The sequence below is a fragment of the Glossina fuscipes genome, unplaced genomic scaffold (assembly GCF_014805625.2).
Source record: "Glossina fuscipes isolate IAEA_lab_2018 unplaced genomic scaffold, Yale_Gfus_2 61646, whole genome shotgun sequence".
In the NCBI taxonomy this organism is placed as follows: Eukaryota; Metazoa; Arthropoda; class Insecta; order Diptera; family Glossinidae; genus Glossina; species Glossina fuscipes.
In genome coordinates this window covers 244608-272591 of record NW_024003855.1, presented here as the reverse complement: position 1 = coordinate 272591, position 27984 = coordinate 244608, and the positions used below count along the sequence as shown (strand labels likewise).

The 27984-nt window shown below is 33.9% G+C and overlaps 2 protein-coding genes across 10 annotated transcripts in view; one reads left to right on the top strand and one right to left on the bottom strand.

The window, feature by feature from the left end:
* LOC119643792 overlaps window positions 1-27984 on the top strand; it is a 296314-nt gene that overhangs the window by 41638 nt on the left and 226692 nt on the right. The window contains exons 1-2 of one of the 9 annotated variants that reach the window (XM_038043276.1): window positions 3819-4375; window positions 4440-4620. The exons of 7 other annotated variants lie outside the window; for them this stretch is intronic. The gene's annotated coding sequence lies outside the window, so the exon portion shown is untranslated. Of the gene's footprint in view, window positions 1-3818; window positions 4376-4439; window positions 4621-23917; window positions 23988-27984 lie in introns of those variants that run through there. One more of the 9 variants, XM_038043283.1, reaches the window with a different exon arrangement.
* Window positions 12673-14098, bottom strand: LOC119643788. The gene is made up of 2 exons (XM_038043269.1): window positions 13792-14098; window positions 12673-12899 (listed from the first exon to the last, which is right to left on the bottom strand). Exons 1-2 carry the CDS (start codon window positions 14096-14098, stop codon window positions 12673-12675), a joined length of 534 nt encoding a protein of 177 aa, XP_037899197.1.

Genomic DNA, 27984 nt, shown 5'->3' with positions numbered 1-27984 from the left:
TACAACAAGTGGTCAAAATGCCACTTTCAATCATTTCGTATGATAACCATTTTAGCCTTGACATCGTTCAATTTGCTCAATAGTCATATATAGCAGTAACAGCACCAATCGGTTTTAGGCGCTTGTAGCAAATTACGTCTTGCTAATCCCATCATAAGCGCAGCAAAACGTTATGGCCATGAATATTTAGCTTTGGTGTCGATGTGGACGGCTCTTCTCGGCAAACTGATGAATGTTTACGCTTGGGATTGTCGTAGTAGATCTACTTTTCATAGCCAGTCACAATATGCCAAACAAAAGTCTTCTTTTTTTGTCTGTCAAGCAATAAAACCGTAATGTTGAAATTGTTCGTATGGTAGAAATTTTCCGTCCTTTTGGATCTTTGTCGCACAAAAAAGTCTAAAAATAGTTGATTCATCAACTGTTCAGCTGTCTGAAAGTTTTTTTGGGAGTTTGAGCTGGGGTTTCGTACAATTTGGCTTGCAATTCATTATTGCCGATCTTCCTTGGTTATTTCAAGTCCTTTCTTGTCATTGAAATCAAAATCATCACCTTTAAATCATTGAAATCAAAACCGACGATTGAAATATGATGATGTGCATACCCCCAACTTTCTGAACGTTTTCGGTGAGCTTCGGCAGAAGATTTTCTCAAAATAAACAAAAAAAGTAATGAAGCTTGAAAATGCACCTTTAAGCGTCCCATGATTGGAGTCGGCGTACGCTGAACAAAGCAATAATTTTAAATGGAAAAATATCCGCCTGAGTAGCCGAAGGCGAGGTATCTCGACTAGCAAGTCAATGGTCGTGGGTTCGAATCTCAAGTGCGGTAGAGTTTTTAATAAAAGCCGATAGTCTTAGATGCTAGTGCTTTTAAGAGTTTAGTCTTAAAATTTATTTCTCTGGCGAAATTAATAATAATAATAAAAAATAGAAAAATATTATTTCGTGTAGAGAAAGTTCAAATTCATCGAATTTAATCGTTATGTATACCAATATTTCCTATTTCTTTATCATTTTTATCTGCAGAATTCGTTGATAAAAATTTTTGCAATCACTAGATTGCTCTTCCTGTTTTTAACTTTTCACGAATTCTTTTTTGGTTGCTAAGCTTATTAATAAATTTTGTTTTGTTTCTAGAAATATTCTTAGTGTTTACATGTTAAAATCTAAAATGGCTTAGTTAGCTAACTTGGGACGCATGTTTTATGTTTGAGAGATGTATGAGATTTTGCGAGAGTCTTGTTTTCTAATTTATAACGGCAAACAAACTTTTTATTTCATATTGCGGTGTCATCGTGTTTGCCCGAAAGCTCGATCGCAAATTTCAATGATAGAACAGCAATTTAAATGCTTATAAAAAAAATGTTGGATAATTTTTAGAGTATTTAACATATTGAAAGTGACGAAGCGCAAGTATTTTACAAGCGCAAGAATTTAAAATGGAACTCATTGTGTTCAACTCTAAGGGCGAGGACGTCAAGAAAATTGTTAAAAAGTGCAACTATGGGCGTACAATGCTTGTAGAGTTTATTTTGAAAATGGGATAATGTGTTTTAATACTTTACGCCAGAATATGGGAACATTATTCCAGGTCATCAATCGTGGAAACTATAAGCAAATTCACTCAATTAGCTTTTGTTCCTCTTAATAATCTTAAGATATTTGCTACTAAATAAGAGGGACTTAACGCTATAACGCAGTCACTTACTAAATATTACTATTTAATTTTTTATAACAGCCGCTTAAAATGTCTCATTCTGTATTATCGATATATGTTCGTGTTCTGAAACTTTGACTAAAGTTCTCCGACAAACTACATCATCCAAATTATGCTTTTGTAAGGCATGACAGGACGAATTAGCCGCGTGAAAAACTTGCAATCCATGAAATTCCATGATTAAGAACTGATGTAATTTAAAACATCGGTGAAGATATTACTAATGCTAATGGATATCTTCGGTTCGTTAGGATTTATTTTTCTGGTAATTCTTAAATCTTCAGGTTTGCTCAATATCAAATTGGGATTTAGTCTTTAGAATTTTGGATTTAGTGTTAACTAATATACCAATACTTACTTCTGATTTACAATAATTTAAAGTTATAAGTTAAATTAGTTTAAATAAGTTACATTTCATCCGCCTGAGTGGCTGAAGGCGAGGAATCTCGACTAGCAAGTCAATGGTCGTGGGTTCGAATCTCAAGTGCGGTAGAGTTTTTAATAAAAGCCGATAGCCTTTGATGCTAGTGCTTTTAAGAGTTTAGTCTTAGAATTTATTTCTCTGGCGAAATTAATGATAATAATAATAATAATAAGTTACATTTCAATCTTTTATCAGAAAATCTCCGCTCTTGGATGACATCGAAACCATGGTTTTAAACGAAGGCGCTTCCCTCATGAAGGGATCCGAATATTTCACCTGTATCCAATTCATGCAACAAACTCCATAATGCCACAAAATACATAGAATTTGGCTAAAGTAGCTTCTAAAAGGGGTACTAAAAGCAAATTATTAGAAACAATTTCGTAGAAACTGAAATAAGTCGGTTGGCTACGTCTATGTTACCGTATATTTTTATTATTGTGTTTGTTGCGTCGCTGTTTTTGATTAACAATGAATTAACGGCGCCAGAACACCATAAATGTGGTTTGTTAAACGAAAGTTTGAGACTAAACAATCAACCATTATTTGACGTTTATGTTTTGATGGATTTGCTTTTGTATCGTTTTTTGTTATGAAATGAGGCAAGTGGACAATTTTAAGTTGAGTAAAATACCATTGATTCATTTTCATAGCATAAAGACAATTTTTTAAATCAGTAATGCTTTTTCTCGGTAAAACATTTTTTTTCCTATGATCGCCCACTCGGGGAATGCATACTATCCGTGCGGGCGTGCTGATGATCACGAAGGATTGACGAAAAAGTTTTTTGAAGGAAGAAAGTAGCATTTGTGAACGGTCGACTTGACAATGGTGACATCAAGTTCGCCGCTGGTAGATCGTTCCAAAGGTGGTAGGTCGTTTCAAAGTTGGGCACTACGGTTAAAAAACCATGAGTCGGTGTAGTGTGTTGTGCGATATTCAGATAACTTCAGGACGAGTGGGTGAGAACGCTGAGAAAGACGTGTAGTCCGGTTAATCAGACGCCATTCTAATATTTTCACGGGTACGCGACTTAACGTGTCATTTATCGTGCAGCATTTGTTGTGCTGCACGACCTCTTACTAAAGGAAAACGAATGACACTAGGTGCTACCATCTGTAAACGAATAGATAGGGTTCTCCGTTATGTAGGGAAGTTCGTTAACGAACACCAGGAAAAGGAAAAGGAAAAGGAAAAACTGAACTTTGTGGTACACGTGAATTTAAACACAATTCATTTGAAGACAGCTCTTATCGAACGGTTGTCCTTAAAACTCGATGTAATCGAACGAATAGTCTGTCAACACCGTATGCAATCAGTTCGGAGACAAGGCAATGACTTTACTTTCGCCAAAATGGCGATTCACCTGTGTCCACTTTTCCGTGAAGTAGGATATTAGGTCACCAGTGAACCAATTTGTGCAGAAGCCATATTGCCTGTCGCTAATTAAATCGTTGCATCCCAAATATCTCGTTTGATGGTAATTGACCATGGTCTCCGTTGTGTTGACTGTAGCGGAACAGACTGCAATTTGATGACAATTTCTAGGATTTGTGGGGTCCCTCTTCTTGGATACGGGCTCAAGCATGGGCAAGCTTCCAGCAAGTTGGAAAAAAGCCGGCATGGGAACACTTGCTGAAAAGACTGCGCAATGGCCTGGAAATTGTTTCCGCGAACTTTTTTTGAACTGCTGCTGGAATGACATCTGACCCCGGGCCTTTGCTAGTGTTGAGTTCGATAAGGGTCTTTCAATAGAATAATGCGGGCATAGAACACTTTGCATTTTCAAGAGGTGATGGTAGTTGATTGCTACGCGGTAAGTTGGAGCAAACATTTCAGCCAACGCATTATTGTTATCAGTCGGGTTGAAGATTATTTGGTCATTATTGGAAAAAACCGGAATAGATGTATGGAGAATTGTATGGACCGAATGACGCAGCCAGTTTTCATTGTGGACATTGAAGTCGCCAGCAGCCACGTTTCCGCTGTCGGAGTAATTTTGAAGAATAAACAATATTGAGTTGGATAGGTTGCCAAAGCCATTATGCGTTTGGGTTTTTATAAACAAATCAGAAATAGAACGTGTATGTTTGGATAGTTAATTTCACCCGTAACAAGGTTATATCAGGGTCCTGAGTGCTGTATTGTTGCTGACACTGGAACACTATGTCGTTGCGCATATATATCAGAAGGCCTCTGTGTATACGAAATTGTGAATGATTTGGTATCTGAGTAAGTGGAAATCTCGCTATCACTATTTTCACTTACCTGGATCTAACAGAGAGCAGCTTTATAGGTCAGAATTTGCATATCTGATAATTCCAGTCGAAGGGAGTCGGGAGTGTTATGCCTCTATCAATCGAGCACTCACCATCTGGTATCACTCCCCAAAATACTGACAGTGCCGACGGTGATCGATGTGGTCTGGAGACGAAATGAGGCAGTTTTGTTGTTGGGGTTTTGGCGGAAACATAAAAGTATGTATTTTTTATGTTGATGTTGCTGTTATTGTTGTACTACGGTAATTTTGTTTGCTGCGTTGTACGACTGCGTTGTGTTGTTGTTTTCTTTTTATCGTTGCCTTTTTGTTGATGCTGTTTTTTTATGGTATTGGCCTATTGATTTTGTTTTGTCTTGGGTATTGTTGTATTTTCGTTTCTGTTATTGCTTATGTTTATGTTGTGTTGATGTTTCTGCTATTGTTGGTATTTGTTTATTTATTTGGATAGTCTACTTAATGATTTGTTATGTATTTCTTGTTTCTGCTTCGTTTGCTTGTGGTGGTTTTTGGAGGTGTTATTTTCTTGGCCTCGATCAGTCATTTATCATGTTAACAGTTTTTGCCTTCCAGTAAAATTTTACCGTAGAGGACCCATTATTGTAGAGTGCATTTGTTTGTAATATTTGTTATTAAAGAAAATATTTCCTTCACACAAAACAGTTAATTTTTCGGTCTTGTTTACTAATTTTTACTTCACCCATTCTGGTGTATTTTATTGGAAACTTTGTGATTTTATTATGATCTTAGTAATTGGTTATGCTGCTATGTTCATGAAAACTATTAATTTTGACTGATATTAGTGCAAAATATAAACGGACCAAAGAAAAAAACGACCATCTTTTTTAACGTATACAAGACTACCCTGTAAGACATGTTGTCAATGGACGACATACTCTATTTGACGGAATGAACTGGTCATGCCGCATGTTGAAAAAATCTTGCTACTCTTGTTAACAGGAATTTTCTATTGACTAATTTGTGATTTCATTTTGTGAAACTTTATATTTTTTGTATTATCTATTCTCTTTTAGTACTATTAATAATGGTGGGTTGTATGGACTTACTGATGGTTCTACTATATTTTCGTTTATTAATTACTTTAGTTCGTCATAATTTCTCCATTTAAGTGAAAATTTCGTGAAATTCGGCAAAGACGCTTGCAACGTCTCCTTTGTGTGGCCAAAGTTTATTGAGTTTAAAAGTCTTCTTTCTTCATCTTTCTTTGTTGCATATTAGAGCATTGCTTATTTGATTTATGAGATAGTTACTTAGTGGTTTTGATACTAATTCTTCGAATTTAACTTTATATCATGCTATCCACCCATGAATGGTGCCCCTAGTGAGAGCAGGGATACTAGTTAAGAATACGCAATATTGTAGTATATGTTTTGGTACAACTATGTGCTTTTGAAGTATGAATTATTGGATCCACGATGCCTTGATGACAATGGTAAATGTTTGTTTAGCTTTAATTGTGAAATGATATTTAATGGCTCTGTATTCATTTCAGAGGTTACCTATGTACATAGTGAGAACGCTGTCAAGTGATATTGAGAAAAATGGAACGGCATGAAGTTCGTTGAATATTTAGCTTTGTTCTTCCTCAGGTATTTATTTTTTGTGAGACCATAAGGGTTATTTATTATTTATCATTCGTATTGTAGGTTACATAACCAGTTGTTTATAAAGAATCAGATTTGAATATGGATACCTTAAGAGATTTGGGTTCTTGTAATTTAATTTGACGTTAAAGACGCTATTTGGCATCGCAGTCTGATGTTCAAGTTAATCCAAAGCTTTTTGTCCAAAAAAATATTTCTGCGTTCCTGTTTTAAATGAGATTTCTGATTTACTATCCATTCCTACAAGTGCTACGCAAGAATTTGTTTAGAACCCAAGTTTATATTTGATTTTTTGTTCTGCCTTTGCAAATGATAATCATATTCACGTTATTTTAAACGCTGTAGTAGTAACACTAGCATAAGCATTTATTTATATTAAGTTATTTTCATTTTATTAATAACTCAATAATACTACCGTAACCATTCTCATTCTGTTTCTACTACTTGGTTGTGAAATAAATAAACAAGTTGCAAATATTATTATTATTATTAAAAGTTTAGACTAATGAAATAAATTCTTAGACTAAAAAAAGAGACATTGAGCACTAGCAACACAGGCTGTTGGCTCTAATTTAAATAAATGTACATTAGATATTGAGTTTAGTAGTATTAATAGAGTAATATATCGAATTGATGTTCTGTTCTAAAGCTGATTTTAGAATGTCCAAAGGGTTAATTGTTCCAAATGCAATTCTTCTAGCCAAGGAAAAGTTAAGGCAGTCGCAGAGGATGTGCGTTATAGTGAGAGTTTGTCCACAACTGCAGATTTCATGACCAAGGCGTATTCTCGAAAATGTTTCAATCTTGGTTTTCTAAACATTTGTTGGATATAAAGGTGGAATTAATTAAGGGTTAATGGAAGAGTAGTGTTGATGATAGTGTTGTAAATTTCCTTCTGCAATTTTCTCTTTAACTTTTCTTCCAATGTATCTTTGAAGATCCAGCTTTTCCATGACATTATTCAAAATTAGAGGAGAAGAAGCGGCATACTTTGCCGCTCGATCAGCCTGCTCATTTCCCGATAAACGGATGTGACTTGGTACTCATAGCATTTTAATTTTTCCATTAGGTGTTGTAATTACCTTCCTTAATTTGTTGATGGTGCTCCATTTCGAAGTCGAAGCGTTCCGAATAGGTTGTAATACAGACAATGACGGTTTTGAGTTTGCTTTTATGGGCAAGGTTCGCAGCGTGAAGGATAGCTCTGGCTTCGAATCTGAACGTTGAAGTACTTTCGTGAAGAATGTGATTGAGAAGAATCTGTCCTGTAGCACAAGCAGGAGGCAGACCAGGAGATTTTGAGCCGTCTGTGTATAAAAGATTTCAACCAGTACACTCCAATACTTGGGTTTTTTCTGCTATTAGATTCCTGAAGACGTAACTTGGAGTGTCTTCCTTCTTGTGCTTAGACAGCAAGATGTGAAAAGAGCAGTCTTTCAAAATCCATGGGGGTTTAACACCAAAAGAGCGGGAAATTTTTAAGGGAATATTCCATTCTACTGCGACGTACAAACAATAGTCAATTGCAGATGGTCACTTTCGAATTTTCTTCGCAATAATAATCTTTCTTACGTCATCACCGAGAATGGATTTGTTTGAATTAAGAAGCTTAGGGACTATTTTAGCTTTTAACTCATACAGTCTATTTTCTAAAGTTGGGAGACCAGTTTCAATTATAATATTATTTATGGGCGTCGTTCGAAAAGCATAACAACTTGCTCTGACGGCTTGGTGGTAGACCGATTTAAGGATGTTGATATTAGATTTGCAGCTATTGCCACAAATTATCAAAGCATAGTCAATCTTGCTTAACACACGCATTTTGGTAAGATACGCAATAGTGTTAATATGGGCATGGCTTCTCCAATCAACGTACTGTATGTAATTCACCCTTGTTAAAATAGAATTTTTTAACCGAAGACAGTGTGCTTTCCAACGATGTTTGTTGGAAAAAGTGAGCAAGAGCATATGCAGCGTCTGCACGTTTAGTACTGGTAATGCATCAGTAGATTTCCTGCATCGCATATCTGCTTTCGACATATATGCATTTTTTTTTATTTTTGTATAAAAATTTTAGCGCCTGATGAGTTTGCCCATGTGGAGATCTCTCGTCCAATAGGTTTCAAGATGTCGATTGCCTTCGTGCTATCTTTTTCTTCTGTTAAAATGTATACATAGTACGCGTAGAGACAATGTTCGATTCTCGCTACACGGCAAAAAATTTTACTAATTTCGTTGGAGGCGATTTGTAAAAGCGTCACAGAAAGAGGAGATCCTTGCGGAATTCCATTCATTAGCGGAAAGGAATCAGAGACATGATTGTTGATTCTAACTTTAAACGGCCGATGCGACATGAATGATTTGATGTAATTGAAAAATTAGGGTCCCACATTCCATGATTTCAAGAGTCCTAAAATAAAATGAAGACGAACTCTGTCAAATGCTTTTTCGAAATCAATTAAGAGAATTGTTACATGATTTCGTTCGGAAATTGCCTTACTTGTAAAATAATCAATATGTAACAGAGCGTCGATGCATCCTCTTCACCGCTTGAAATGAACTTGTTGCTTTGTTATCAGATTCTTGGACTCAAGAAACCAAGATAATCCAGATCCCATAATCTTTTCCAATACCTTTGAGAGGCCAGATAAAAGAGAGATTGGGCGATAGTCCGATGCGATGAAGACATTTTTTGACTTTGAAATTGGAACAACTGCTGCCAGGTTCCATATGTAGGGTATATGGCTAGGTAAAAATACCGTATTATATAGGTCCAGTAATTTCTTTTTACTTGAATTAGACAGCGCACTGATGATTTGGTAGGAAATGCGGTCTAGACCAGGTGTCCTCTCCTTCGATTTGGAGAGAAAACTTTCAAGTTCTAAGGTAAATATGTAATTTTCCAGGAAGGTGGCACATCTGTCAATACAATTTGGGAGTCCTTTTATTTTCGATGAAAGTACTGGAGAAGTTGCTGTCAGAGGAGTATTCGCACCATATTTGTCCAAAGTAATTAGAAATCTCATCTGCATCAGTTAAATTTCCATTGGGATTGCAGATGGCAGAGATTTCGTTCAGATTTGAGGTCCCATTGAGTCTGTTGATTTTATTCTAGACAACTTTGATTGATGTATGTCTGTGAATTCCTCTCGAAACAAGTTCGAAACTAAGTGCCTTTGATTTTCGTAGATCCTTCCTGAATAGGGCATTGGCCTTTTTGTATAATAACAAAAGATCATGATCAGGACATCTCTTAAAGCGGTGCCATAGATTCATTTTATTTTTTCTCAAAAACGAAAGCGTGTTGTTCCACCAAGGAACCCTAGCTGGTTTAAAAGAGATGTTGGATTGAGGAATAGAAAGGTGAGCAGCCGTGCGAATCGCTTTAGACATAATAGCAGTATCATGGTTGCAGTTCCCGTTAAATGACTTTGAATTCAAATATGACTGCACCTGTTTGGAGTAGTGTATCCAATCCGCTCTATCTAGGAGAAATTTTGTTATTTTGCTGGAGTAGCAGAGGACGTTGAAAGTTTAAGATCGATTATGATTGGAAAGTGATCACTATTATGTAGATCATCAGAAATAGACCAGAAAACCAAAGAAAGAAGAAACGGAGAGCAACATGTTAAATCAATGTAAGAGAGAGAATGCAGAGATTGCTTTGAATGAAGGCCTTTTCTAAAACAGTGCCACGAATGTTGTTCACTGTTGAGCCTCAGATGGTATTCCAGCTGTTAAAGTCACCGCATATAATTAATGGGGGGGGAAAGTACAGAGAATAAATTGTAGAGTTCTTGTTGAGAACACGATTGCGAAGGTGGGATATAGAGCCAAAGCACTGTAAATTTTATATTTACGATTTTTGTATCGCTTGTATGTTTAAGCTTAAATTTATGCGTTTGTGAGGTGTACTTTAATTTATGAAAACACCAACTCTATGTTTGGAATATAAATTTTGATTAGCATTCGTGATCTAGCATATGATTTGGGTGGAATAGGATTAAAAGAGGTTCTACAATGGATTTCTTGATGCGATATAAAGGTTGGATTGAAATCACTTACGAGTGAACGGAGTTCATCAAAATTATCAAGAAGTACCTTAATGTTCCATTGTAGAATTTTAAAAACTCTATTTAATTTTAGTGACATGGAGTGGAAAGTAGGTTTAGTTTTCATGTCATCGTCTCCGTCGAAAATGTCCCTATAAGAATTTTGCGTGAATAATTTGTTCTTACCAGCAGAATAATCTGTACTAAGGTGGTTGCCTATATATGAAGTGCAACGAGTGGGCACACGGGAATAATTTGAAATTGACAGTTGATTGAGGGATGAAAGATTGAATTCATTACAGCTTGTAATATGTTGAGCAGAGTTGAGAACTGGTGATTCTGGGGGAATTAGTTTATTAGATTTTGGCATATGTGTTGTTGTTTTAATTTTTTCAATAATTGCTGTTGTTTTGATTTTTTCATTAATATTATTAGCGGGAACTGGTTTAGCAATATTATATTTGGTTGATGGTAGAAGAGATTTTTCGTTAGAAGGAGTTGGAGTGAAAGGCTTATTAGGCTCGATTTGCGAGGCGACAACAGCGTAGGTATTGCTTTTGCGAATTCTCTGGGTTCCAGATGGATTAATTTCCCGGTACTTGCGGCGCGCTTCGCCCATGCTACAGTAATTTTCTGTTTTGATTTTTAGAATTACACGCATATGTATAAAACGTGGGCATTGTTTGTCTAACGCGGAGTGTTGATCGTTGCAACTTAAGCAGAAGCTACGCGTACAGTTTTCAGCATGTGGAGGAAGTCCACAGTTAGCACAAGATGGAGCACTGGTGCATTTTCTACCGTTTGACCAAGGCGTTGGCAGTTATTACACTTCATAGGATTTGAAATGTAGAGTTTTACTTTACATTTGTACGAAGCTACATCAACGGTTGGCAGTAGCCGATAGCGGCAGGAAGTCAATATAATTTTTCCTGTAGGAGAGCGGTTTTTTCCATTCTCATTTCATTTAGTCAATTTATAGAGTTCAGTCACTACTTGACTGCCCATTTCGCGTACAACATCATCTTCCGGCACATGATTTAAGCATGGGGCATAAATTACGCCTTCAAACGAGTTTAGTTTGTCATGCACTTTAGCGAATATAGCGCATAAACTAGCTAATGATTTCGATTTTCTGAGCTTTTCGGTTGCGCGCTAGCTCCCAACGAGGACAAGTAAATTCCCATCGCGTAGAATCGATATAGAGTCTATATACGTTGTAATGCTATCTAGTGCTTTTTTAATAGCAAAAGGGCTGATTTGCGAAATTGTTATGGAAGGATCAGTTGGAGAAATCACAACATATTTTTTAATAATAGGAGTGATATCACTAATTGGCAGCACCGGAAAGACCGAATTTTTAATTCGTTTTCTTTGGGGGGATACGTCCGCTAATAGATGAAATCCATTTGAGTTTTTATCTTGCGGCCCCGGGGCCATTATGCCTTATGGTTGTCTATTATTTATTAAATTGTGAAATAATCACTCATTTGAAAAGGTTTGAGAACTGCTGAGGATAATGACAATTGTTTTCAATGTTTTTATGGCATGACTCATGTTTTTTTATGGGAAGAGGCACGCCTTTTTTTTAATATTGGGATAAAAAAAGGTGTGGTTCATCCTAGCCGAAGGTCTGAATCACGCCTTTTTTGATGTTTGCGCCCACCCGAAGGCGTCCAAATGTGACCCGAATGGCATTCGTGAGAGTTTTTCTGAACCCGGGGGTTCGAGATGGATGTTCATGTTCGAGGATGTTGTTGTGATGTTGTTGTAAACCTATGTTAGAAACGAAGTATACCCTACCCTGCTATGTCGTTAATTGTGCTGTGCATTGTGCATTATGACACATTTTTTGTACTGTGAAAATTTTTTGTGGTTTTACTTGTGCTTTGTTTTTCAATTGATTTACTGATCTATCTTAACACTATTAATGGATGACCTATATTTATTTTTTAGCCGCAAAAAGACCTAGAACTTGTACAAAAATATTCTCTCTCACCATTAAATGCCTAACACTACCCTATAGTTATTTATAAAGACTCTTCCAAATAAATCTTCATAATTAAAAATCTTACGCTGTTTCGCTTAATTATCTTGCAATGTATGTATTTGTGTGAGAACTTGTATAAATATTCTTGTGTGTTATTAATCATGTGTGCTAAAAAGAAAATTTTTCTTTTTTGAATATAATTCTCATTCATTTTAAGTTTATTTCAATATATAATATTCAATAAAGTTCACTTTCGTTGTCTGTATAAAAATATATGGTTTTGTTATATATTTTTATTTTGATCACGTTGCTTCTCTTCTCTTCTATTTAAAATTGATAATGCATATCTGCAAAAGAGAAAACATTAAAAATTTTTTCTCCACCAAAAATTTATTAAATTACCAGATTGATCGACAACTTTCAAAACAATAGAATTTATCGTTCTTGTATTTATAGGTAAATATATTACATTAGTCGGTATCTCTACAATTTTATAACCTGGACTAACAGTAAATGAGAACGGATGAAGATTATGCGCTGATACATTGTTTATATAAGATCCACTTACAATATTACATTCAATTACATTACATTACATTCGTTATATCGGTTGTTTTATCTGAATAGTGTTCTATACCTTGTTGTAATTTTCTCTTACTAAACCCCAATAATGATCCAATCGAACGCTTCTTATCGAAGTAAATTGGATCTATTGTACTCTTTATACGTGTTTGTAAGGTATTATAATTGGCTTGAATATTGAGTATACCCCCTTTCTCATTAACATCATGATATTTACTTATAATTAAATCGGCTATATCAGAAAACTCATATGAACCAATAGGAATTGTGATTTGATGGTTACCAATATGAAATAAGTTATTTTCCCGATCGACATTTGGAAATGAATGATATGTACCGAAACTTATTAGTCCGCAAATATAATTTTCATCAAGCTCAATTGCGGGAAGATATTTTGCAATAAGTAACGAGGAGTTCCCATTTAAGGTTAGTGTATTGACATCTTACCGTCTGATGAGTGAATAAATTATCTAAGAATGTCTATGATAGCTTTTATTATGAAGACATATTGTTTATATTAATCCAAGAGCTGTGCTCCGAAGAAAATCCTAACCATTTAACATAGACCATATTTCCTCTTCTCTTTACAACTTTTTCAAACAAATACATGTGGGAAAATGTAGTTTTCATTAATTCATATTCATAAAATCCACCTTTAACTTCACGCCCCTGATAGTCTTCTAGCAAATATGTATTTGGATTTGTATTTTTTATAGTTTTCACTCTAAAGATCTCCGTAGTCCAATTGGGTGTGTAGCCCTTCTCAAATTGATGTTTATATATACTCATTCGTACATAATCGTTTATTTTGAACTTTAGTCTTTTGAATATTTTTAAATTGCTGTATACCATATCCAGCTGAGATTTCTCATTTGAAGAATTCACTTGATTTGGTGTCATTTTTATCGTTTTGTGATATGTGTTATTTTATTTATCGACAAGGTTCTTATATGAATGAGCCCATTTATAGGTTCCTTGAAAAATAAACTCTTTCCACATCATTCCTTTTAATGTTCTACTAAATCGTTCTACTATGGACGCGTTCAGAACGCTATATGTTGAATAGTGATTAATATGATTGTTTTGCATCAATTGATGAAATTGATTATTGAAAAACTCTTTACCATCATCAGTATGCATATTTTTCGGTTTGCCATGACTTTTCTCAAAAATTCTCTTCATAGCATTCGTTACGTTTTGAGCAGTTTTGTTTTTCACCGCCATAGCCCAAGCCTTTTTCGAAAATGTAGCCATTACTGTTAAAAGACAACGATAACCGTTATTTTGTACTGTATAGCTTATCATTTCAACGAGACCTGCTTGCCACAAATCATCAATTCCTTTGATGACAACTCGTCTTCTTCTGAAATGTTTACGTGCTTGTTTGTGTAGTTCATTAACTATATCTCTTTTATCTTTGTTTAGATCCATCATGCAAACTCCATGCGAATTAATGTATTTTTGTTTGTTTGCTCGTCTTGTTGTTGTTTTTTATATAAAAAAATTTTTATATTACTTCTTTTAGTAAGTTTTCCTTTTTTCTACATCCTTGTCTTGTTGTTGTCGTTCCTTTAAACGAATCGATTTGAAAAAGCAGTCCTCAATTATTTGAAATCGTTCTTCAGTCTTATTTATAAATTTCTTATTCTCATTATACAAATACGCTTTAACAGTCTGTTCAATTAATTTAACATCTTCTTCAACGTTGCTTGTTAGGGTAGTTCGTAGTTTTGTTAAATCACATCTCATACTATTCAATTGTTTATCATATTTTTTTGCAGTTATTCCACTCCAATCCATTTGAAAATATGTTCTTCAATTTTATCGAATCGCTCCTCAATTTTATTTATATAGCTTTTATTTGCATTAATTAGTTGATTCTTAAGAGTTATCTCAATTTGTTTAGCGTCGCTATTAATATCATTTTTGATTGTCGTGTATAATTCATCTATTTGTTTTTCATACTATGTATTTGTAAATCATATGAGTTTTGAAACTATTTCATATGTAGTAGTTATTAGATTGTTTACACTATCTGTTTACACATCATTTTTTCTTAGCAGTTATGCTTTCGTTACAGCATCATTGGGGTCTGTAGGTGTAATTAAATTACAAAGTCTTTTCTTATGAAGATCTGTGCGATTACTATTTATACTAATGCCAAGCGTTTTCAATAAATTTATCTTTAACTTTGAATTGTTATACTAATGATGATTAATTAACCTTCTTCAAACTTATATATAGAAGTCATAATTATTATCAGTTAATTGAGATTATTTCGTTTCTGTGATTATTGTGTCCAGCACTTTCGGAAGAAAGAAGTAAGCGTAATCTATCAACTAGCTCGTTAGGATCGTCCCAATAGGTTAGATAGGTTTGCGAGTGTCTAATGATTTTAATGATAGTCCACTACCATTAATTAGAAGATTTGATTTCTTATTAAATAATGGCCTTATTAGACGTTGATATTTAAATGCTTTTGTACCTTTAATTTGCGCGTCTGGTTAATAATGACGTTTGTATACATTTGTATTTATTTGAATATCTTTATATTTTATCAAATCTCTTTTTGTATAATGCTGAGGCTTTGAGTGAAACATGAGCTAGAACAGACCTGGCGTCATAGCCCACTTAATATTTCCTAAATTGATAGTGTTATCTCTATTAAATTTTAATTTATTATTTCCATATCGCCAATTTCCCTTTACATCTACAGTAAAACCATAAATTTTATCTACCTTTTCATTATTAATAAGTGTTCATATAACACTATAGAGTGGATTTTTATTTGAATTAATGTTAGCATCATTGCTATTATTCACATTTTTATTCCATTTTTTATCAGTATTCAATTGTGATTTACTCTTTCGTTTCTGATTGAAAGATATGTGTGACGTTTTCAGCCGTTATTATTATCAAAACCATCTAGTGGCGTAGAATTCTTTCGTTTTAACATCTTTTTTTTTGTTTAATTGTAATTGGTGTTGGTGTTGTTGCTGTTGTTGTTGTTGTAGCTTTCCTTCTTTGAAACGAATTTCCTTTCTTTTCTCTTTTTAAATGACTCAACCCTTTTAAACTCTTCTCTACTTTAAGGCCTTTCTTGTCGATGTTCCGCTTTAAACTCTTTTTAATTCTAAACCTTTTCTTATTCTTGCTGTTGTTGTTGTTGTTTAATAGTGGTGTATTCCCTGATGATAATGATGATGTTTCCAAAGACGTTTCATCAATATTCATGTCTTCTTCTGCATTATGAAAATCAACTCCTCCTTCGTCTTGATTACCTACGTAATCAACATATGGAAAATCTTTTGTATCATGAACTACATTTGTAGGCGCAGTTGCGGTTAGACGGGTATCTCTTTCCATACTTTAATAAATTCTTTTTAGTTTTTGCACTACTTCTACTCTTTCCATGCTTCAATAAATTTGTTTTAGTTTTTCTTCTTTTTACTCCGTTTGGTTTATATCTATAATTTAATAATGAATTATATGTAGGCATTTCAATATCATTATTACCCATCGCAACATCGTTATCTGCCTCAACCTCAACATCATTATAATCAATATTATTTACATCATCGTCGTCGTCACCTTCATCACCGCCATTGTTATGATTTTCTATCGAATCATTCGTTAATGATGACGTCAGCGGTGTCGAATTTTTATTATCAAGTTTTTTAATTATCCGTTTCAAAGGCTGCGTTATAGACTGAAATGTGTCTTCCAATAAGTTAACCTTCTCTATTTGATTCAATTTAATACTTCTTAGCTTCGCTTTCAACACTTCTCGTGTCTTTATAATATCTTTTAACAATTCGTTACTCATTTGTAATCTGCTCTATATCCAATAATGATCAGCTTTATATCTAATCTAACTAACTGAACGGTATGTGTTTAGTCAAAATTTTTTGTTGGTTGTGCCTTTGACTTTATCTATTAGCGTGTCCGACGTGGACACTAACAAACAAATAGGGATGAAACCGTATTATACGGTATATTTAAACAACAAAATGGTTTTGGAGCCTAACTTAGTCGGTAGGAGCCGACCAAATGTTACATCTGGTTGTACCACTCCTTTTTATTTGGTTTTTCCAGCATTTGTAACTGGAAGAAACCGCTATGAATAAATACCAAGGGGAAGTGATCGATTTGTTACACAAAGACGAATTTTATTGTTAAAAAAGTAGATTATAAATTACCATTCTCATAAACTAACTCAGAATTTTTATGATATAATATAAATCATAAAATGATGCACTTGCATTTTTGCGTTCATTTACTTCCAGAAATATGAACAGCTTAAATTGTGCCACAAAAATGCAATATAAGCAAATTAATATGAACAAAGACGACACACTTCAAGGTGTGGATTATGTAACAAAACGATATTATTCTCTGAGGTCAGTTATACCAAACAGACAAACACACAAAGTGACTGCGCAAATGCAAGTGTATTTAAATTAAACAAATACATCTAAACAAATTACGAGTAAGATAGAATATGTTTATTCAAAGTAAACAGTACGAAATTATCGAAACTTTTCCGATATCGCCTGTTATCAATTGGATAATCCTTGCTCGCAACAACAAAGTTATATTTATCTTTCAAGCACTTACTACAAATCGTTAAAAATTTCTTAAATGACATATCACCGATAACATGGTCATTGTATGTATGTCTCACATTCATTTCATCTTGTTTAAATATTGCTATCATATTTGCATTATCACGTATTAAATGTTTAGGAATTCTCGTATATGTTTGACATAAATAAAAGCAATCAATGTGTTTATGTCTACCCAAGCAAAAGTAATTCCTTATAGTATTTTGTTTATCGCATATTACATCATCGAATATCATTATTAAATGTGGCTTTGCCTTATATAGGCTTATAACTTTTTCATTTTCTGAAAATGTAAATAAGTTTATATCCTTTATCGGATCAATTAGTGCCTGCAGATAACGATATTTTGGTTGACATAAAGATTTTGTATATATGTAGATGTTTTTAAAACTGAGACCATTAGGACTTCCTATTAGGCTAATCATAACATTTGTCTTGTCACAATTTGATGGTCCCATAATTAACGATTGTATTGAATTCGGTAATAGAGTACTATGTATAATTTTAGTCTTTCCTTTCTGCAAACACACATCGTCAGCATTCTTAACAACGATTTGTTTCGATTGTTTAACTAAACGCATAATGATAAACGAATTTGCTTTTATATATAAATACCATTTGTATATACAAATATATATCATTTTGATTTTTGATGCTGATCCTATTGTATATAAAACGATAAAAAAATGGTTATAAACTCTAATAAAAGAGACATATACAATCAGTCTAAGATTGCACGAGGTTGCGTACACAACCTAATAAATACATCACTTATTGAAATACATTTACCTGGCTATCAGCTTTGTGGTCCAGGAACGAAACTAGCAATACGTTTAGGAATAAACCCGGTGGATGTAGCTTGTAGAGAACATGATATTGCATATTCACAATCAGAAGACGCTAATAAGAGACATCAAGCTGATAAGATATTAACAGAGAAAGCCTGGCAACGAGTAAAATCTAAAGATAGTAATTTAAAAGAACGTATAAACGCTTGGAAAGCAATAAAGGCAAAAGTGAAATTTGGCCTCGGTATGAGTGCTAGTAAGACTAGCAGGAAGAAAAAGACGACATATGTAAGAAAAGTTAAGAGAAAAAAGGCGGGAAAAAATAGAAGAGGAAGAAAAGGAGGAACATGCGGTGGAAGAAAGCTATTTTTAACCGCTGTTAAAAAGACTTTAAATATCTTGAAAAAATAAAGACCAAATAATATCACGGATGCGGTAAAAATACCTCAGAATGCAATACATTCAAAATTAAGGATGAGTAACAAGGGTAATGCTGCTATACCGAGAGTTATCCCAATGCCAAAACTTGGGGGATTCCTTCCTTTAGAGCTTAACAGCATTGTCAGCACTTGAGGTTTGGCTACAGGTGGATCAGCTATAGTTAAAGCAGTAAATGGTATAAAAAATGGAAGAGAACAATTAGCAGAAGCTACTCGTCATAATAGACACATGGAATCAATTGCTATGGGGAGAGGTTTATAACTTAAACCCTATAGAGAGGGATGTGGACTTTATTACAGACCAGCTCCAAAAGACTTTTAAACAACCTACCTAATCGACGGTTAACAGCATTTCAGAGGTGTTTTTATGCATGATTCTTTACCTAAGAAACCATTAGCACAAGGATGTGGTATTGTTAATTTAGATAATTCAAACGCTCCTGAAACACATTGGGTAGCCTACTATAAAAAATACAACTATAGACAATATTTTGATAGTTTTTGAAATCTATAACCTCCAATTGAAATAGTGAATTACTTAAAATCACCCATCCAATACAATTAAAGACGAAAACCAAAATTTAACACTTTTAATTGCGGTCATTTATGCTTGAAATTCCTTTTCAATAAATATAAATAAATAAATAAGAAAAAAATGTTTCTTGTTTTTGTAGTTATCATTATTCTTTATTTTATAACGCCATGCATATGTATTAATACCATCCTCTCTTACAAATTTTTTATCATCTAAGTAGCTTAAAACTAGTTTATTAATATGTTGTGTATACAATTGACGTATCTTTGATCGGAAAACATTCATGGTATCATAATACAATTTTTTTTTAAATAAACACACTCTGAAGTCATTAACGGTTAGCTTAGCTGTAACACAATGTTTTACACCATTAATTTTCTTACTTTCTCTTCTCTCCTCATCGATTTTAATGGAATACATTTTTGGTCTAAACCAATAAATTCCTTCATTATTTTTTCATTACATTCATCTTTCATCATTGCTTCTTTCTTATCCAATAATGGAAAATCGAAAATATTTTGTAAAGGATATGCGGATCTATCAAAATGATAGCTGATATCATCTCGAATGTCATCATATAAGTCATTTGTTCCAATATCATGAATAAACGGATCCATATAATTTAGATTAATATTTTCCTTATATTCAGGCTTCATATAATCATAATGGATATTGTACATTTTCCATTTGGATAATTCTAAGACGGTAAAACCAATGTAAATTGGCTTATTGGCTTGTACTCAACACGTACTTTATTCATTTGAATCACAATCATTTCATCAGAAACCTTGAGTGAACTATGAAAGTTGGTTCAGCTGTAAGACTTCTCGCCCCCAACCTTCTACCGCTATTCTCCCATTCACAGACTATTTTAATAACTTTTCTTTTGTCTACATTTTCCATAGTCTTGCCGTAGATAGCATTATTCAGTAACTTGAAGAAATTCTGCTCAAAAGAGTTTTTAGCTAATGCTCTATGATAATTATTCAAACCAATGTATTTTTTAAACCAATCCGACTGATTGAATTTAAGAATTTTGTGTATTTTTTACAAAATAACACCATGTCGAATGCATTGTTGAAGGTTGCGAAAATGTATAACGTAATGCGTTTTATCGTTAAAATCCGTTACTAATTTAATACATTTCATGTGTGCATTTTTTTTATTTTCAGCACAAAACGGTAGGTCGTTATGATAGTCATGTAACGAAGATGGATACTCTAAATCTACTTCCAATATTTCTGAGCCATCTTTCACCTCATGTAAATTAAAATTTTCCACATCTTTCATCCATTCAAAATTTTTATGGGGTAGACATTGTGACATAGCATAACGATATAAATTATTTACATCCAAATGAATTAGATAATTTAATTCTTGAGTAGGATCATAATCGCTTAAATTTTTATTGTGAGCTAAATAATATTTTTTAGAACATTGAACAATGCCAAGAATGCAACTCGAACAATAAAATTATATTTTTCAATGTCAGTCAATAATTCCAATTCTATTTGTGTTGTCTTCAACTTTGCAACCCAAGATAGACCAGGCATAGTATAATATTGACAAGGGTCTAACTTGTAAATATTTTTACATACTTTTCGGAAATTTTCAAATCGTCTACACTACATGCTTCATTGATTAATTTATTGAAAAAGCATGAACCAGGTGGTAATTGGGTTTCTTAGAGGCGATTAATAGAGTCTAGATAATCATAAGAAAAGTCTCCCTTACGTTTCATCAAATTGAAATCATTAGTGTTGTGATAAACGGATTTTACAACAATTAAATCTGTGTTCAGCCAGTATTTGTAAACTTGTTGGCATAAATTTAAATGAATCTAAAAAACGCAGATCAATGAACTCTTTTTCACCTAAACTTATTCGCTTAGATATGGAAATGTACAATTCCTTATTTTGTGGAATAATACTTATGCTACCCTTAATAGAAAGTTACCCAATAATCAAGGGACAATCGTACGCTGAAAGATTATGGAAAAATATGGGAACAAATATTGCAACCTTATATTCCAAATTGCACTTATTATGAGCAGGTCCTCTATAACCACCTGTCAAATGACAGTGATCAGCTACCCTGTTTTCGAGAGGTAAAAACAATTTCCCACAAATGTGACAAAATGTATCAGTTTTTTGTCTCTCACGTACCGCAGACGTCAAGGTATTCATAAGTTTAACTTTACATAAATAATTATTGTAAATACATCTTGGACTAGATTTTCAAAAACATGCCTTGTTGAATTTTCTCCACTATATATTCTAAATATTTTTAAGCTTTTATCGAATGCACACTAAACATAATAACTGTAAGCCAATGGAACATGCTTTTGCACCGATTGGATGTATGTTGAATTTTGCATGTTGACTGGTTCTAAAATGCATTCAAAATCAGCATAAATCACAGCAGGTACATCCAATTGGTACTTAAAATCCTTAAATGTAAGTATACTATCATCTATGCTAGGTAATTGTGTTACCATTTTTTTATACTCCTGCTTATGTCTCTTCAATGCATCCACACAGCGAGAATGAATTAAGCATACGTTACATATGCACATCAACCTATTGTGCTTCGTCAATTTTGAGTTGATTAATCTGTAATTGCATATAAACACACACACATACATATTAATAAGCATTGAAAATTTTTTTTTACATACTAGTTAACCTACCTCGACATATGCTTAATCCAAACATAATGAAATTTTTCATTCTCTTGCAAAAGCAACAGGTTAATATGATTTAGCTTTTTTTCTTGCGTAAAATAATATGGACCCACAATAATATCATCCTGAAGACCGAACAAATTTACACTTATTTCTGGATTTTGTAGCTCAAAGCCTTTCACGTTATCCATCGTCAATAGAAAATTCAAATTTTCAAAATTTAAGGTTACTTTATTACGCAACACTATAATGTCAGCACGAATATCTACAATTTCATATGATGCACATCTCTTTGGATTTCCTTGAGAATCAACTGGATACATGGCTGATATTATTGCCTATTTAAAACAGTACTCATCACTGTTTTGTACATTGATGCAAGCGTGTTTTTTGTATGTCTTCATAGGTAAACGTATATAAGACGATGCTTTTATAGGTTGATATTTGTTAATATTAATTTCAAGGTGTGAAATTTCTGTTAAGGTCCATCCACTGTCGCGTTCTTGAAATTCACTAATTTTTTTCAAGAGGATATTGCGTTGGTCTGTGAAAATTGTATGAATATCTTGGTCTGTTTGATATGAACTTAGCACTTTCATTTTTGTTTGATGTGAGAAGACTTCTCACAAGACTTTTCCTCTTCACAGCCTTCCTTCATTAAGCTTACAGAATAATGTGCAATTAAATTTAATATTTATATGTTTAGTAGTATTTTTTAATGCCCTTATTACATTGTTCTCGATGGTAGTGAGAAAGTCTTCCGGAATTAAATTTTTCTTGTTTCTATTCTCCCACTTGTACGTTTCAATGCGATTCTGAAATGTGGATTCAACGCACACTCATATCCATCCATTTATTCCAATTGTCCTTATGGAAGTTTGTACGTAAATGATAAGGCCACATATCTTTCATTACAAGTATTTCACACTTATCACGGTATACATCTTTTTCTTCCTTCCTCCGAATATGATTCACCGAATGTTGATTTTTAATGAAATCCTTTAAAGATGGAAATTTCACTTCACCCGTTAAACAATTGAATTCATGATGCATCCTTAAGTGCCGATATAAGGAGAACTTTTGCTTATATGTTCCACCGCAAAAATCTCATGTAAAATTTACCATTTTTCTTTATTAAATATATGTGACACTTGACAATTTCAAATTTTAGCACAATATTGATGTATATTTTCCAAAAATCTACTTATTTATACTATCTAAATTGTAGAGGAAGGGTGGAGAGAAAGAAAGTCCTTCAGCGACATAATTTTCTTCTCATATGCTGGACTCTCGCCAATATTATTTAATACTTTTATCATATCCATATTATTTTTTGATAAATATATTCTATTCAAATACTATTGATGATATATTTTAGAATATTATATACTTCTAAATGCTAGACGCCTTTTATACCATAAAATCTAATCTCGTAAATATGATAATAGCTATGATGTTGTGTATGCTATAAATCTCTTATACATGTAACATTTCTTCGGAAAAACCCAAAGTTTCTCTAAATAACACCTTTTCATCACATTCCAAAAAATATAATTTTTTAATTAATTAATTTAAATTTTTTTGTGGTTACCTCGAACCTTCTTCTAAAAAGTTCTAAAGTTCCCAAAAATACAATATTTTTTAATTAATTAAATGCTTTTGTGGTTACCTCAAACGTAAATTCTCAAAAATAGAATAGTTTTTAATTAATTCAATATTTTGGGGTTACCTCAAACATTCTTCTAAAGTTCCCAAAAATAAAATAGATTTTAATTAATTCAATTTTTTACCTCATACATTTCTCTAAAAACCTCAAAATTCCTAAAAATATCGCCTTATACAAAAACAAACAAATATTCTTTAATTAATTCAATTTTTTTTGTGTTTGTCTTGCTTATATTTACCTTACAATAGTAATACATTGACATACAACAAACTTCCTATGTTGTAGGGTACGCTAAGTTTAGAACTTGCTTTTGCAACACTCTGTGTAAGCCCAAAATGAAATGAGTATGAATAACACCCTACTACGCGTACACACACATACATATATACATTGCAAGATTACCACATGATGCTCTGGATAAAACCAAAATTCGTATTAATAGCATCCCGTACATTAATTAATTAATTCTTTTCTTTTTAGCGCAGGTGATTAATAACACAAGAATATTTTTGCACAAGTTCTGCGTCTTTTTGCGGCTAAAAAATAAATAAAGGTCATCCTTTAATAAGATAAGTTAAGATAGGTTAGTAAATGAATTGAAAAACAAAGCACAAGTAAAACCACAAAAAATTTTCACAGTACAAAAAATGTGTCATAATGCACAATGCACAGCACAATTAACGACGTAGCAGGGTAGGGTATACTTCGTTTTTAACATAGGTTTACAACAACATCACAACAACATCTTTGAACATGAACATCCATCTCGAACCCCCGGGTTCAAAAAAACTCTCACGAATGCCATTCGGGTCACATTCGGATGCCTTCGGGTGGGCGCAAACACCAAAAAAGGCGTGATTCAGACCTTCGGGTAGGATGAACCACACCTTTTTTTATCCCAAAATTAAAAAAAAAGGCGTGCCTCTTCCCATAAAAAAACATGAGTCATGCCATAAAATTTTTCTTCAATATAGCGCATCCCCAAAGTCAGTATTACCGACAATGTGTCTATCTTCCGTCTCTTTCTCACAAAAAATGCATAGTGCCGCTGAACATACATTTAATACCTACTTAGTTGATTATCTATTGAATTAATATAATTAAATTAAATGCATAGAAAATGCAAACTATCTTTTTCATTTTAACAAGAAAATCTTTGCTTTCATCTTTAATGTTGTTTGGCTATTCATTTTTCTCTCTCCTTGTTTGTTTCCGGCCTTCTTCACGTTACGTAAATATATGATGTTCGCTAAACTATGATAAAATATGATGTTTGGCAACTCTGCGTGCGTGTTGTAGTCGCGTTTTTATTCTGTGCAAGAAATATTTTAATTGTTTAGTGTATTTCTTAGGTTTTTTGCTTCAATCGTGTTTAATTTTAAAAATTCTCCAAAACAATAAAGTGTGAATATAACGTATATGAATTTAATAACCATTTATGTGAAAAAAATCATTTTGACTTAGTGTAATCAACAATTAAGCTCTTAGTAAAAGTCTCTCTTTTTGCTTGTTAATCTTACAGTTTCTTTAGCTTTCGCTCTATATTTACACTGGGCAGGGAAGTGAGAAATTTGCTTTAATTTGCTGAAAATTTGTGCCGCGCTATTTTTTAGTTTTTCTGTTTCTTTTTTTCCTTCCTAAGCTACTTTTGTTATTTTTAATGGACATGGATTGCTTATTTACACCATGACATGCAAAGTGTGCTGGTATTATCGACCGTGCTGCTGATGCAGTCCTTGACCCTTTTAGATATTTACGATGCTCATGTCCTGATTGCAGAAAGCGGGACATTGATTTCTACAAATTCTTCACGGAGACCAGAAATTGTTTTTCAGATTTGAGCAAAAATCTCGGCTCCTTGTGGGAGAAATTTGAAATAATCAAACCTAGGTTTGATGAGTGTCGTTATATTGCGCAGTCATTTTCCTCTCAAGCTAACAAAGTTTCAATTCGTAGCGTAGCGTGTGGTTCGTCACCTCTGAGTTGTCCTAAGTCCGTTTCGTCGGTGCAAGTTAGCGATTCCTTAAAGTCTACAAAGAATGTTAGCGTTTCTGCTACGGCTGAGTCGGTCGGTAACATAAAAGTTACAAGAAAGCCGGGAAGTCCTTCTGGTTTGAGCTATGCTGAAGTGGCAAGGGTATCTCCTCCCATTGATGTCACTCAATCTTCTCAGGCGTCGTCGCCTAAAACTAATAATGATAATAGTAAATCGTCCTCTCCTTCTGGCTGTTCGAGTGCGAACGCCGGTCGTCAAACTGAGCACGTCGTACAAGCTGCTCGTGCAAGTGTGGTTACCCCTTCTATATTTTTCCCAACTCATAACTCCCCATCCGTAAACCGTGCTGCTCCTAGTACAAATGACATATGCTTGAAGGCAGTTCCTCCCAGAAAGGAAATATTTCTGTCAAGACTGGCACCAGATACCTCTGTCGATAACATAAAAGTTATCTGGCAGCGAAAGCCCTTTCTGTCAATTTAAAGCGTGTTAGTAGTAGTAGTAGTAGTTAGTAGCTATGTCATCTTCTAAAATTCTAGTTCCCACTGCAAATATGGACTTGATGTTAAATAAACAATTGTGGCCGGTTGGATCCTTAATTAAGGAATTTGTCCCTCAGGATCGACCCCGTAATGCTAATGCAGTAGCTCTTTCCCCTTCAAAACACTAAATCTTCAGGCTCATTTTCTCTCATTTGTCAAATTGTTAGGGGCCTAAATTTAAAAATTCGTTCTACCTTTCTAAATTCAGTGAGCTCGTAGTTTTCCTGTTTGGTCTTCACTGAAATATGCTTAAAGTCGGATCTACATTCGTCGGAACTTTTCCATAATTCGCTTCAAGTTTTCAGAAACGATCGATTGCATCGCAATGTTGGTGGTGTTGTAATTGCCATTTCTTCGGCAGTTCCCTCCTATTCACTTGAATTTCCAACTACTCTTGACGTTGAATTTATTGCCATTCGAGTGAAATTTACTAATAAACACTTATATGTGATCTGCTCCAATACTCCCCTAAATTCGGATATCTCTGTATATAAGAAACAGGCCGCCCTCACTTGTGAAGTGGCCAAGCAATCTAAACTTACCGATATAGTCATTGCGTTGGGTGACTTCAATTTGCCTCAAGTCACTTGGTGTCACAGTGATAGTTCTGGCTGTTTGATTTCTACCGCAACATCTGGTAGAGCCCTTGTGTTCTTTAATGAATTATACAATCACAATTTAGTTCAATACAATGGTACCCCTAATTGCAACGGTAGATTGCTTGATCTTTGCGTTGCCAATTTTTCTGAGATTTACGCTAATCGTTGTCTTCCATTTAGTTTACCTGAGGATCCATATCATCCAGCATTGGGTATTTCCTGTAATTACAAGCATGTTGGTTCGATGAACTTTCATAACGTATCAAATTCAAATTTTTCATATAAATTTTATGATTTCTATAAAATCAATGTTTCCATTCTAAAATCACATCTTTCTCATATTGTGGTTGATTGTATTGAAGTATTGATAGCTTACTGTTGTCGTTCTATAATATATCAAATCAAGCTATTTCTGCATCCGTTCCGATGAAGCAGTGCCGCTTTCGCTTACTCAGTGGCAAGGCATAAATTTAATTCCCACAACCGCCAATACTATTGCACATACCTTCAGTTTGTTAAATCCTCGTTGTTTGCTAATCCTAAATACTTTTTTAAGTTCGTTAATGCCAAAAGAAAAATTTTCATAAATCCCTCGCATGTGTCTTTTAATGGCTCCGAGTCCTCGGATGATTTTGAAACCTCAAATCTCTTTGCGGAATACTTCCGACAGAACTTTTCAACTGCCAATTTTGATTTATCAGCAAGCTATCCATATCCGATTTCTAATTTGATTTCAATTCCTAACTTTGTTGTATCTGAAAATGACGTTTTTGAAGGATTAAGCTCTCTAAAATATAATTGCTCGCCTGGGGCTGATGGAATCCCCTCATGTGTACTTATACCTTGTGCTAGCGAGGTATGTGGTGTTGTCTCAAAGATTTTTAACAAGTCCTTGAATTTAGGTGTTTTCCTTTTGTGTTGGAAGTCTTGTTTCCTTATTCCTATTCACAAAAGTGATAGTAGGCAACTTGTAGAGAACTACAGAGGCATTGCCAAGTTGAGTGTCTTGCCTAATCTGTTCGAGCGAATTATGGCTCAGCATATAGCCTTTTCCATGCAGTCGTATATTACTCCTCTCCAACATGGTTTTCGACCGGGAAGATCTACGGTCACCAATCTGTTTGAGTTTACTTCTCATGTTTTCAAGGCTTTTTCTAGTGGCTCTCGCACTGATGTCATATACACTGACTTTAGCAAAGCGCTTGATTTGGTTAACCATAGACTACTAATCTTTAAACACCAAGCCTCTGGCTTACCTTTCTTTTTAGTGGAGTGGTTAAGCTCTTATATGAATGGTAGATAATTCAGGGTTTTTTTTAACCTCATAACCTCAGATGAATTCCCCGTGACGTCTGGCGTACCTCAAGATAGCCACTTAGGACCCATTTTGTTTAATTTATACATCAATAATCTGCACTCCGTGATTAAATTCAGCGAGATCTT

Coding starts and splice junctions, on each gene's coding strand:
- LOC119643788 (XM_038043269.1), bottom strand. CDS start 14,098: ATGGATCTAAACAAAGATAAAAGAGATATAGTTAATGAACTACACAAA. Junction 12,900..13,791: donor AAATATGCATACTGATGATG/GTAAAGAGTTTT, acceptor TTTCTGATATAG/CCGATTTAATTATAAGTAAA.